The 12269-nt window shown below is 44.8% G+C and overlaps 1 protein-coding gene across 1 annotated transcript in view; it reads right to left on the reverse strand.

The window, feature by feature from the left end:
- Positions 1–12269, reverse strand: part of mnat1 (MNAT1 component of CDK activating kinase) — a 31222-nt gene that overhangs the window by 2915 nt on the left and 16038 nt on the right. The window contains exon 7 of the mRNA XM_085143220.1: positions 9917–10038. Within this exon, the coding sequence (XP_084999346.1) occupies positions 9917–10038 (122 nt within the window). The remainder of the gene's footprint in view (positions 1–9916; positions 10039–12269) is intronic.

Consider the following 12269-nt stretch of genomic DNA (forward strand, 5'->3'; position numbering starts at 1 on the left):
AAGTGGTGAAATGTTCCGGCGGGTTTCCACGTGATTTCCAGCTGAGAATGTGTGGCTCCTCTTTGCATTTGGATCAGGGACGCCGCTCCCGAGCGAAGGGTGTTGGGGTTCTTCAGGGAAATGGCTGCAAAGCTGGGACCCTGAAGGGGAAAAACTACAGATACTACAAGGAGGTGCAGGCTGCGCTGGGCCTCTTGTCTAGACTCCATGTGTTGGCTAGAATTAGATTAAGAGGAGATGTGTGGAAGCCTGAGCTTGATGGAAAAGAAAAGAGGCCTGTAATGCCACAGTGACTATTTCGCCAAGCAGACACTTAATCAACATACAAACCACAAGGCGGACGCACATGACAGAAGAGCAATCTGAATCAGCCTTAAACAATGCTCACTGCAGACCTCTCTGTGTGGTTTGGCTGCTTTCATACATTCTTTTTTACCATACGGCAAGTTTAAGGAGCGAAACAGGCTCCTACATACATGAAATTCTCAAGTCTTGACTTCTTCCTACACGACTGACCTGAGAGCAGAGCTCAGACTGACACCTGTCTGATTTTACAGACCTATCGCTGATCCGGGGTCACCACTTGTTTTTACAGCACCAAAGATCAGACACTTTCTGGATTTAGCCTGTCGTCAACGTGAATCACGGCCCAAACAGGGTACAATGACTTTCAGGCTGCCCGGGAGATAAACTCTGTATTCAGCTGAACCGGCACTGGAAGAGGGGAAAAAAAAATAACATCTACAGATAAATCAATAAACTCTACCCCGTCTTGCTCCAAGGACTGGAGCCTCATTAGCTATGTTTATTAAAGAGATGGAGCTTAAACTTTGTGTGTTGAATACACAAAGAGGGCAGCGGTCAGGCACGGGGCAGGCTACTGCGTACTTCTAAAAGACAAGTCATGAGTCTGCAGGGCAACGGTGTGAATGTCCGGAAGTCTTCCTTTAGCGCTTTGCTCCGGCAGCAGCAGTTGAGGATTCCTGGCCTGGGAATGATGGGAGTTTGGGTGGGTAAGGGGGGTGGGGGGGTGTACAGAACCACACACCTGCCAGATGATTTGTCATTATAGAGGGGTCAGCACTCAGCTGTCACCCCCTAATCACCCATCCAACCCCTCGAGTCACCACCCCCCCACCTCCACCTTCACCCACTAAACTCCACTCTCCAGTCCTCCCAAAACACCCCCTGCATTCCTCAGGCAGCTCCGGTTTCACTCACAGCACTGCTGCTCAATCTGCCCCTCCTTCCCTACACTCTGCCCTGAGAGAAAATGTACCCCTGTGAGAGAGACACACAGCACACTGAGCGCATTGTGTGGATGTGCGATGCGTGCTCATGCCCCCCGTGTGCGCGTCTACACGATTCACATCTGCTTGAATACATGTTTATCCAACGGCAGAGCTGTTTGTATCGATACCGAAAGCGAACCGTTGGAGCCGAGTTTTTAAACCAGAGGCGAATGTGTGAATTGGTCCAGGCTGTGGTCTAAGAAACAAAACCCCCGCAGACAAGCCAAACACAGAGAACTCTCACAGGTATACTATATCTGTCAACAGCAGTCTTTCATCACTGTGGGTCATAGGTCACACTCTTTTCCATTGAATGCAGCTTCCTCTGGGACATGCAAGTGTGTGTGAGTGAGATCCTCGGCCATTATTCTATCCACCGTCTACCAGATTATCTCAAGTTGTGCTCCGTGAGTGTGTCTGAGGGGGGCTCAGTGCGGTTACGTCATATCCTCAGACGCATACAAACCCCTTATCCATTATCATGCGTCTTATCATCACCACTGATAGTCTCTGCATCCCACAAGAGAGGAGGAGAGGGAGGAGAGTATTGCTAACACTTACTTTCTTAAGGAGAGAGCATGTTTAGAGTGTTAACAGAAGCTTTGGGTGACACTTGACATTAACGCTTATAGAAATACATTCTCGTGTGGAGTGACTGACAGCCTGTCCTCGAGAAGGCAGCTTGTTGCTATCAGTGATAATTAAGAGGTGCGCTTGTTTTCCTTATGAAGGGCAGCATTGCTGAGGTGGCCACCATAAAAGCAGATAGTGCAACTTCTGCCCAAATTCAGCCACACTTCCTGGACTAAGCCATCACCTGTCACGACTCATCTTGAGCTCTTAGGTCTTGGCCCTGCACCTCCTATATCCAACCTGATGGGGGCAATAGAGGCTGGCTGACTGGCTAGGCCGCCACCTTCACAATTAATTGCAGCAGCCTTGAGAAGTGTATAAGCATCACACACACACATACACACACACACACACCCCTCAAGCCACTGACACACAGAGCATCTTTCTTTTGTCTCCCGAGCTGCCACTTGATAACTTTGCCCCCTGGAAAGCTTAGAAGAAGAAAGAGGGAGAGGGGAGGATAATGACATGACATCAGTGTCATCGTTAACCAAATGGGGCTGTACACAATGGAAGCACATATGCTGACCAGTGAATGGCTGCTAGCACAAGACACACCCATACACAGAGCAAAAGGAGCCTTGACAGTTGGATGTAAGATTCAGTGGATAGATCACTGATACACAGAGGAAGAAAAGCCTTTTCCCATGGGGGGTGCGGTCTCGTATGCAGTTATCAGTTACAAAAAACCCTGAGGCACTGGTAAAAAGGCAAAGAGGATTTCAATTAGGAAGAAAAAACAAGAAAATAATAAAGAGGGAGAGACAGAAGGAAAAAAAGGAAAAGGAAAGGTACCACAGGAGGAGGGTTTAATTCATACGTCACAGTGGAGAAGTACCTCCTCCCCTGAGGTGTGTGTGGCAAGTCCCCACAGCTAAGCCCCACATGACAGGAGTTTGTTTTGTTTCTCCAGCTCTTAAGAGGGAAAAATGAGCCAGTTAATCCCCCTGTACATTACTAGACCCTTTGCCCCAGGGATGAAGAGCAGAGGAGAGGCGCAGAATTCCAGTCAGTCTGTGTGTATGCATAGTTATGAGCCCCATCAGACTCAAAATCAAAGCGTGCAACTCTAGACAGTGCATGGATGCAAACCACTACAGAGATCAGTGTGTTAAAATAGGCAGGAGACATCACCTCACCCTCCACTGGGTGTTGACCCTGCCGCCGCTAGGCTGTGATACAAATAAATCTGAAAGCAAGAGAGGCTGTTATCCTTGGAGTTCCCTGCTTGTCGTTGTCTCCTTTGCTGGCAGCGAGTAGCCTGACTGGGCCTGGCCTGGCTTGATGTCATAAGGAGACTGCTGGTCTGCCTCCAGAGGGGAAACAATAACACTAAAAGCAGGCCTCTTTCGAATGACCAGAATACACACTAGACAAACGGACCTCCCCCTTCGGTCGTTCTGTTACGCTCCCTCCGTTTCCGACCGCTCTTTGGGTCAGAAATGACTCACCCGCAACTAAAAAGCTTCTAGTCAACTACAGTGCATGCTTATTTTGCCTCATACTTCAAGAGAAAATCAATATTTGCACAGATCTATGGGAGGGAAAACAATAGTGATGTGGCCTCCTCCAGCTCTGTCTGTTAATGGTCTGTTTACTGAGGCAGACAGGATAATGGTCTGGGTGTTGGCTGGTGGTGAATCAGACGGTGGCCACACTCCACTCAGTTTCTGATATAGTTAGAAACAAGAAGTGTACGCATCTGTGCGCGCAAGGAACTTAGACTCTAAGTAAGGTGGTGGATATGTGCTCTAAATAAAGATGGGGCATTCTGTTGACACAGACAGGTTTGCAAGTCAAATAGCTGGCCTCAGGCTCCCACACTTTTATACTCTCTTTTGGTTATGCAAATTTTAAATCTGTGTCTCATGGCTGTAGTCAAGCTATCAGATCTAAGCTGTAGAAACACTTGAACGGTCGTTGAAGCACTTCATTGAACTATATCGTTATTAGCAATGCTGGATCTAGTAACAAGACAATGGCACGTGCATTGAATGTGTCGTATAGGAGAATAGAGGATATCAGATCTCTGGGAAACCAGGTCCACTTTTATGTCTTGGTTATGGTGACAACTCCAAGGTATTTGAGAAAAAAGTCCCAGTGTTATGCAAGAGCAAAATAAACCGTTTCCCATAAACGGTATTGCTTGGCAGCGTCAGAGAATATTGTAATTGGCACAGTGAGAGCAAAATATGGGCCTTGAGATATTATCTAATAGTAGTAAAAGTAGATCAAAGCCCACTGCTCTCGAAAGAGTTCATCTGAGGTCACACTCACCGGTGCCTCACTCTCCGGCTCATAACTTAAAGCATCAAAGCTGTGTTTGTGTGGGAGAGAGTGTGAGAGTCTATGACTATTTGTGGCCCAGAATACGAGAGTCTCTCCAAGGTGCCATCATTCTCCTCGTGTCAGTCTCAGCACCCTGACATCCTGGTGCTGCACCTCAGTCCCCCACGGTCAGTGACCTCTGACCCCACCCCCTGGCCCTTCCTGACCCATCAGATGGATATATGCCTTGCAGGGCTCAGAGAATCTGGGTTACATGGTAAAGCTATTCATGGCTGTTTCTACAGATTCCTCTGGAGCGCCTCGCCTCTGCATATTGAGAGAAAAAGAAAAATATCATGGCTGACTTGCACTTTCATCGCAGAGTGAGAAAGGAAAGCAGGGAAAGGAAAAGAATGATTTGTATGCAATGAAAACCTCATATTCTCTAATTTAGCGATGGCAGAAATGGATTCAAAAGCACTCTATGGACCATGTTTAGTGGTCCCTGCTAACTTCCAGAGCCAAATCCAGGGTCACTGCTTGTGCTCTTGGCCAGTGAGGCCAGAGCTGGAAAGATGGAGAGTTCAGACCTGGAGTCAGGCCAACCAAGCAGGGAGAGGCTAGAGAAGCTGGCTGCCGGTAACTGAGAGCTGTGATGGCACCATTGACTATCCTGGATATCTCACTCCCACCAAAGCACTTAACATGCAGTATAAGTCAACACACAAACAAACAAACACATGCACACAATATTCAAATAAACACGCAGATGCCAAGGGATGGGTGGAAAGCTAAAGAACACAGGCAGGAGGAGAGCATCACTCAGAGAGCCATTAACCCCTGGCTTCCAACCAGAACAGTGAGCAGGCATCCTTTAAGTACATGTTAAACATAGCTAGTCTCTGTGTGTGTGCACAAGTGATTTATGTATTACTGCTCTGTGTCCAAGTGTATCTATGCAGTTATAAGAAAAGGCTCGTGAACCCTGTGTAATTACCAGGATTTCTGCATTGATTACTCATAAAATGTGATCTGAGCTTCAGCTAAGAGACAGTTATGTACAAACACATTTTCAGCACACAGCTATACTATTCATTTCTTTATTCAAACGAGGAGTAATAATTCACAGTCCCGGCTAGACACTTTAAAACCCGCCAAAAATCTATGTTCACTGTGTTTTTATTTAACTTACTTAAGTTTTTTTTGTTTTGTTTGGTTTTTGTTGTTTTTTTTTAGAGCAGCACAGACCACCCAGATACTCCACAGTACTCATGGGACAATGTACTGGTGTGACAAACATTAATCTGCTTTGAAAAAATAAAAATGCACCAAACTATTTCCACACGTTGGAAGGAGCATCGAGTTTTATCTCTTTGTTACCTTGGAGTCTAAACCTTTTGCAATTACTGAGGGAAAAATGACTTCAAAGCTGAATCACGAAAGTTTTAGAGGAGAACGTCAGGGCAGCAGCCAGGTTGGCTAACGCAACACGACAACGAGCACACAAGCCAAGAAAAAAAGAAAACGTGGTTAAACCTGAAGGGGGGTGGTCAGAGGAAGAATTCCTAGAAATGTTGATGAACTGAAACAGTTTTAGAGGGAGGAACGGTGCAAAATACGCTTGTGCTACAGGAAATTCCTGACAGAGGCTGCTAAGTGAGGTGTTACATGCTATTATGTTCAAAAGGTTTACTTACTTTTTATAACCCACACACTAAGTCATTACTTAATGTTTTCAGTAAACATATGAAAAGTATAACTCAAGTGTGACTTACAAGCTACTATTATCCACACATTCATATAGCACTTTTTAAAATGGACTTTTAAGCAATTTATCTGCCAGAGTCAATTTAGAATCACCAATTAATTTAACATGCGTGCCTGATGGATACTTTAGAAGTCTTTATAGGTCAGATATAAAGTCTGATTTGTCAACAAGCATAAGATTTGGATGAACTAGTGCAGGACTGTATTATCTACAGTGGCTAGCACAACAGTGACCCTGTAAAAGCTGGGGTACATCTTGTGTGTGTAGTGAATACTGCTCATGTATCATGGCTCTCTCTGTGTTACTCTCCTGTGTGTTACTGAAGTGGTCATGCATATTAACTTCAAAGTGTCTAAATGACAAAATGCTCGGAGAAGCCACCAAAGCTACGTATCGCATGTCTGAAAAAGGCTTTGAGTGTTATTAGTTTAATCAAATTGTCTGTAATTGTGACTTTGGTGGGGATCGGGATACATTTTATTAGCTGCTAATTTAGAAATCCTGGCAATTTCAAAAGAGGCTCGAACTTCTTCCTGCAACTGTATGTCCATGAGAACATTGATCTACTTCAAACCTGAGTGTTCAGGAGACAAAACTGATTGATTGTCTTTGTTAATGAATGAAGGTCACAGCAAACTACCTAAGCCTATTTAACCCTTCAGACAGAGTGGTCCTTGGACTGCTTCCTTGTGCAGAGAAGTGCATCCCCAGGAGAGGAGCGCTAGACTAAACACTCCGTCCATTCAGCTGCTCCCCTTCTCCCCACCGACAAGAGACGGACGCCTGACAAGCACTCCCAGAGAAAAACCTCACTTTTTCCACCAATTATAGAAAGCAATGCGGAGTGGGGGAGGAGGCAAAACTTCAAAATATTATACACACTGGCATTTGGCGGAGCGCATTGAGCAACCTCTGTCAGAGAAAGATGGGCTAATTTCAGGGCACCCTGTGCCAACACAAACAACTGTTCTGGATTGCTTTCATTGTCAGCACTTGAGGTTTGAGTCACATTTTTTCAGCGCTCCGCAGCCAATTTCTCTTTCCCCTATTTTTCCCCCCATATGATTTGTCCTTGTCCAAGATCCCAGTCAGTCTTTCATCGCCTGCACAGTCAGCGCTTAAAAAGTATTCTGGTAGAGAACAAACTCAGATCCAGATGCTCATCTACATACGCAAAACAAAAATAGAATATCTTTTTATTTTGGAACCCCTAGCATTTGCCTCCAAGAGCTCATGCACAAAAACTTATTGTAAGTGTAATGTAAACGTGTCTTTGAGGTGCTGTGTATTGTGATGTATCCATTTGTTTGAAGGTTATGGCTGTCAGCTGGCGGCAGGAGTTTAACAGCTACTACTCGAGTCCCACAGTGCTGTGTGCTGGGATTCATATCACAGCCATGTCAATGTAAACATCATATGTTACTGTTTGTGTCTCCAAAGCGGTATTTACTTTTACTTTGATTTTGTTTATTAAAGGCTTTTACTGTTCAACATAAAAGCAGGGAGCCATGGCAGGACATTTGGAGTACAGGCTGTAGCGTTACATTCACAGTCTACTCATAACTCTGACAGCTCACGCACAGCTCTGGGTATGTGCCAGTCAAAGAGATGGGCAGCTCTATACTGCCATTATAGAAAACCTCACACAGTGGGAGTCACATCCTCCGTGGCAAATCAAACACACCTATGCACGTCAGGACAGGAGCGTTTGTAGAGAGCGATATGTATATGTGAGCGGAGAGGGTAGATGCTAAGGTGGAAGCTGAATGGGCACTTTTGGAGGCCCCTGAACATGCATCCAATAACCAGGCAGCTGTCTTTAATATAAGAGTCCACTTCAACTCATATTTATTCAGGTACAGCTGACAGAGAAGGAGACACGGTGAAAGAGGCGTGGCTTTTCTTTTTCCTGGCAGACGTGCTGCGCTCCTGCGGTTTTTTTGGGGGGCAAAGGGACAAGACGAAAAAGACAGACACTCAGAGGGGGGGGGGGGGGGGGGGGGGGGGGGGGGGGTGCAGAAGAAAAGAGCAAGTTGACATAAAAAAGGCATGGCTCCACTCAGTCCTGTGTTGACTGGACATCCTGTGCAAAAGACGAGCCCTGGAGGCCCCGGGGCCACCAGGGAGGGGGGTGTGTGTGTGTATGAGCTCGATCCTCCAGTTTTACTTGATGGCTGTGTCCAAGACAAATCACCAGTGGAGCTGCTGTCACAGTGAGCCTTGACCAAGACAAACAGCCGTGTTTTAAAATAAGTACCTGCCCCCTTCACAGGCCCTTCTACCTCATCCACACTCAGGCACATCCACATCTCGTCACACATTAAAGCAAATTCCCTTCACAGGTCATAGGACTGGAGCTGTAGTCCAACGCTCTACACAGGGGACTCACTTTTCACTCTCTCAACGCTGTCTGCATTCCCTTTCTTGTGCATGCACACTTGTGAATATTTACCACATCACATGAGTTCCACTGTGGCCAAAAGGCCGGGACTCCAATAACAAAAGGTGAGTGTGTGTGACATAAAGCCTACAGCACATTTACGGGGCACCCTGTGGGCGCGTGTGTATACAGGCTTGATCGTCTATGTACATCGCAAAATCTCCAACTTAGCTGAATCACAAACTGCCAGCAGCGCAGAAATGTCAGCACTATTCCCTTCTTTTACTTAACAGCACATTGCATCTTGGGAGTTGTGGTTTGTCTGTAGGGGGCTGTCTGTGTCGCTGCCTGCAGCCTGCACCAAAGGGACTTGTGTTCTTCACTGAACTGAACAGAGCCTCATTTATCTCTGTGGCAGAGTCCTTCCTCTCCAGCATCGGTCCTCCTGGACCCCTGAACTGCTGACACTAGGGGAGGTGGGGCTGCTTTTCCTCCTTCCTCTGAGCTCCAGCATGCGGCAAAAATTGTGAGATGTGTTTCATCTGCATATTGATTAGCCTGGCCAAAAGAAGTAGAACCTCAGCACTTCACTGAATACATAATGTAAACAAGCGGCAGTTATTCAGCTTAAACTCTCCTGAAACGTTTCACCTTCAGCGTGTGCTTTTCCAGGTGATTGTGCAACAAAAGTCAATGGCAACTTTTTCCTGAACAAAAAAGGAACAATAAAACTAGAAATCCTTTATCATGCTGACATTATACTTTAATATGCACATCTCAGCCAAATTAAAGTTACTGCTAGAGTGAAGCACTGAGCTTGCCCCTGAAATTAAAAAGCTATAACCCCACTTTGCTTCTGTCACCCAATAAACACAGGCCGCCCTCAACGTGTGGGCAGGCTATAGTGCCAGCCAGTTGCAGTGCAGACGGCTGGGCGCTGGGTTGGCTGATAGATAGCTTACATTCGGTGAGGAGTGGACCAATGGCGTCGTGGATTGATTGGCCCAAAGGGGCCGTCGGGGCAAGCACTTCCTGTGTGTTAATGGACGCTCCTGCAGATGCACTGTGGCGGCTTGTGGCAGGGTGATGGCTGTTATTCCCTTTCCCTCCTCCCTTCCCCGCCCTCACTTTGCTTTCACTCTCCCAGTTAATCAGAAGAGAGTCAAGATTTTCCAAGCAGACCTCTCATCTGGCAGCTACTCACTACACCTACAACAAAACCTTTTCAAACATAATAATTTAAATGAATTGTAAATACTTTATCTTATCCGTCCCAAGATTTCCTGTAATGTCCTGTAACTGACATGGAACTATAAATTGATGGGATCATTCCTGAAAACATTTTTAATTCATTACTTCTATTTTAGAAACAATAATCCAGCAGTATTCTGTGTATAAACTGGTAATAAATTCATCTTGTATATTTGAACAATTTCGACTATGACATAACTTTATCTTTATTCATACCATACGGCCATATTGCTTAATGCTTTCCAGGAAATTTCTCAAGAACTTAAAGAAAATCCACATTTTCAGAGTTCTTGAGACTAAATGAGACTGAGTAAATAACTGTACCCGAGTCTGCCCAGCTGCTCCAGTTCAGGCACCGGGGGTCCATAGGTTTCAACTTGGAGGGGTCTGTAGTGGTAAAGAACGTCCTCTATCTTGGTAACAGGCTGGAGAGACACCGTTTGCCGCTGAAAGAAAAACACAAAAGAGGCATGTCAATCAAGACGGGAAATAATCTGCATTGTCTCGGCGCGTCGTGCAACCCTGGAAACTTTATGGCTATGGCGCAAACACACAAAAACTGTTTGGAATACGGTTAAAGTCAATCAGTTCGCAGCATTAGCACCCACTGGTTCTTGACAGACTGGTTTTGAAATAATAGTTCTGTCTGACAACATTTTCACTTTCCCCCGGCAGCGGCGGTTTGGAGGAGAAACTGAGGCAGGACAGTGACTGAACATGTTTTTAGCGGTCAAATAGTTTCGGAAACTGAACAGGACAAAAAAAAAAAAAAAAGAAAGAAAAAAAAAAGGATGAGAACATCGTTCAGGAAAATTGTTGTCGGCCGAAATGTAATTCCTGATAACAAAGCAAGTGTACTTTGGTTCAAAAATGGCTATTGGCTTGCTCCATAAAACCACCAAAGAGAAATCGGCTGATAATGTATAAATGTAGTGTGGAGGAAATGCTTTGTTTGTGGGCTGAGTTGTGATTATTTTAGCGTGGTTTCACCTAAAACTATGTCCATCAAAGCTGCCTCCTACTGAAATATGTTCAAATTACAAACGCTTATAAATTTTATAAAAGTTGTTTAACTTTTTTTTTTTTTAATCCAATCAATAATTACTCCGAGCTGAAATTTCAGTCAGACTACTAATGCTCTTGACCGTGCAGATCGAGTGAGAAATACGAGACTTCTTCGGGATACTGCAGCATTGTTCGATTTGGGGCTCTGCCATCAAAGGGGAATTTCCACACAGCATCCGACCGCTATGTTTTCTCCAGCATTAAAGTAATGAGACTCATAAGACAAGCCTGATTCATGAAACAAACCTGGAATTAAAAAGGATGATGTTTAAACAAACATGAACTATTTTAGAGTGCAGCGAAGGACCTCAGAGACAAAGGGGAGATAAAAAGATAAGAGAGAAAGCCAAGAAAAAAAAAAAAAGTAGTGGGGGGAGTATAAACAACAGAACACAGAGGGGAGTCGATGAAAACCAAACTAAACGAGTAACATGTGCCCTGCGGCCTCACACTGCCTGCCTTCACACATGCTTTGGCCCATATGAACGCACACACGGGGAAAATAGAGCAACCAAAACCTGAGCTGGAAGTTACAAAAGCACCAAAGACATGAGATGACAACACATGCAGAGTTTCCTTCCAGGTCCCAATAAAGCTACTTTCATATGTGCACTTTCCTCCCCTCCCCCCCCCCCCCCCCCCCCCCCCCATTAATCTGACAGCATCTGAACTGGTCCGCTTCATGTCTGAATGACAAACTTATCGCATTAAACAGTGCAAGTCTGAACTGCATGCAGTTACATTAACAGACAGGCACGCACAAGATTACGTCGTTTAGCTTAAGAAAGACGCAGCCAAAAGAATTTGAGAATCTGTACATACTTTTGGAGATGCAGCAGCCTCAACGCAACTTTTACACAGAAATTCTGAATAAAGAGGTTTTTGATATTTCACCACCTCCACCTCATCATCTTGGCACAGATAAACAGGATGTTGTCACGCGCCTAAATGCTGAAAACGGACAACTCAGAGCAGTGCAGAACGATAAATGCAACCCTACTGAAAGATGTTCACCACAAAGAAAAGTGGGAGAGATAAGTAACAACAGTTATTGAAATACAGAAAGACAACAGATGAGTACAATACTTGGCCACATTCACATTACACCTAAAGGATGTGCTCGGCCATGAAGCTCACAGCACAGTTTCTGTGCTGATGTTAATGGCAGAGGAGGTTTGAGCTCTGCATGTACCGAGTTAGCACAGCATTGGCGTCTTTTTACGTCCTTTTACACACATGTGGCAATGGGACTGAAAATGAAGGTGTGTGGACCAAGACTTTTGTCTACGTAGTGTATTTTGCATTTTAATTTTTAAATTTCCTGCAACTTATTATAAAATACACTTCAAAAATAAATATATCTATCCTGACAATTATTTAACCACCATTCATTCACATCCGACCACATTAGGCCAGCATCATTTTTCCCTTACGATCCATAAAATAATCCAGATATTGAATTCATTATGGGCTAACTGTTAATAAAATAAAAACAACCCCATATTACATTTACCTATAGGAAGTTAAACAGATGGATCTCGTCTGTTTCACGAAATCCTGCTTCCCAGAATAACTTTCAATTATTTTAACAGAACGAGTTTAAACCTGTTGC

The sequence above is a fragment of the Neolamprologus multifasciatus genome, chromosome 19 (assembly GCF_963576455.1).
Source record: "Neolamprologus multifasciatus chromosome 19, fNeoMul1.2, whole genome shotgun sequence".
In the NCBI taxonomy this organism is placed as follows: Eukaryota; Metazoa; Chordata; class Actinopteri; order Cichliformes; family Cichlidae; genus Neolamprologus; species Neolamprologus multifasciatus.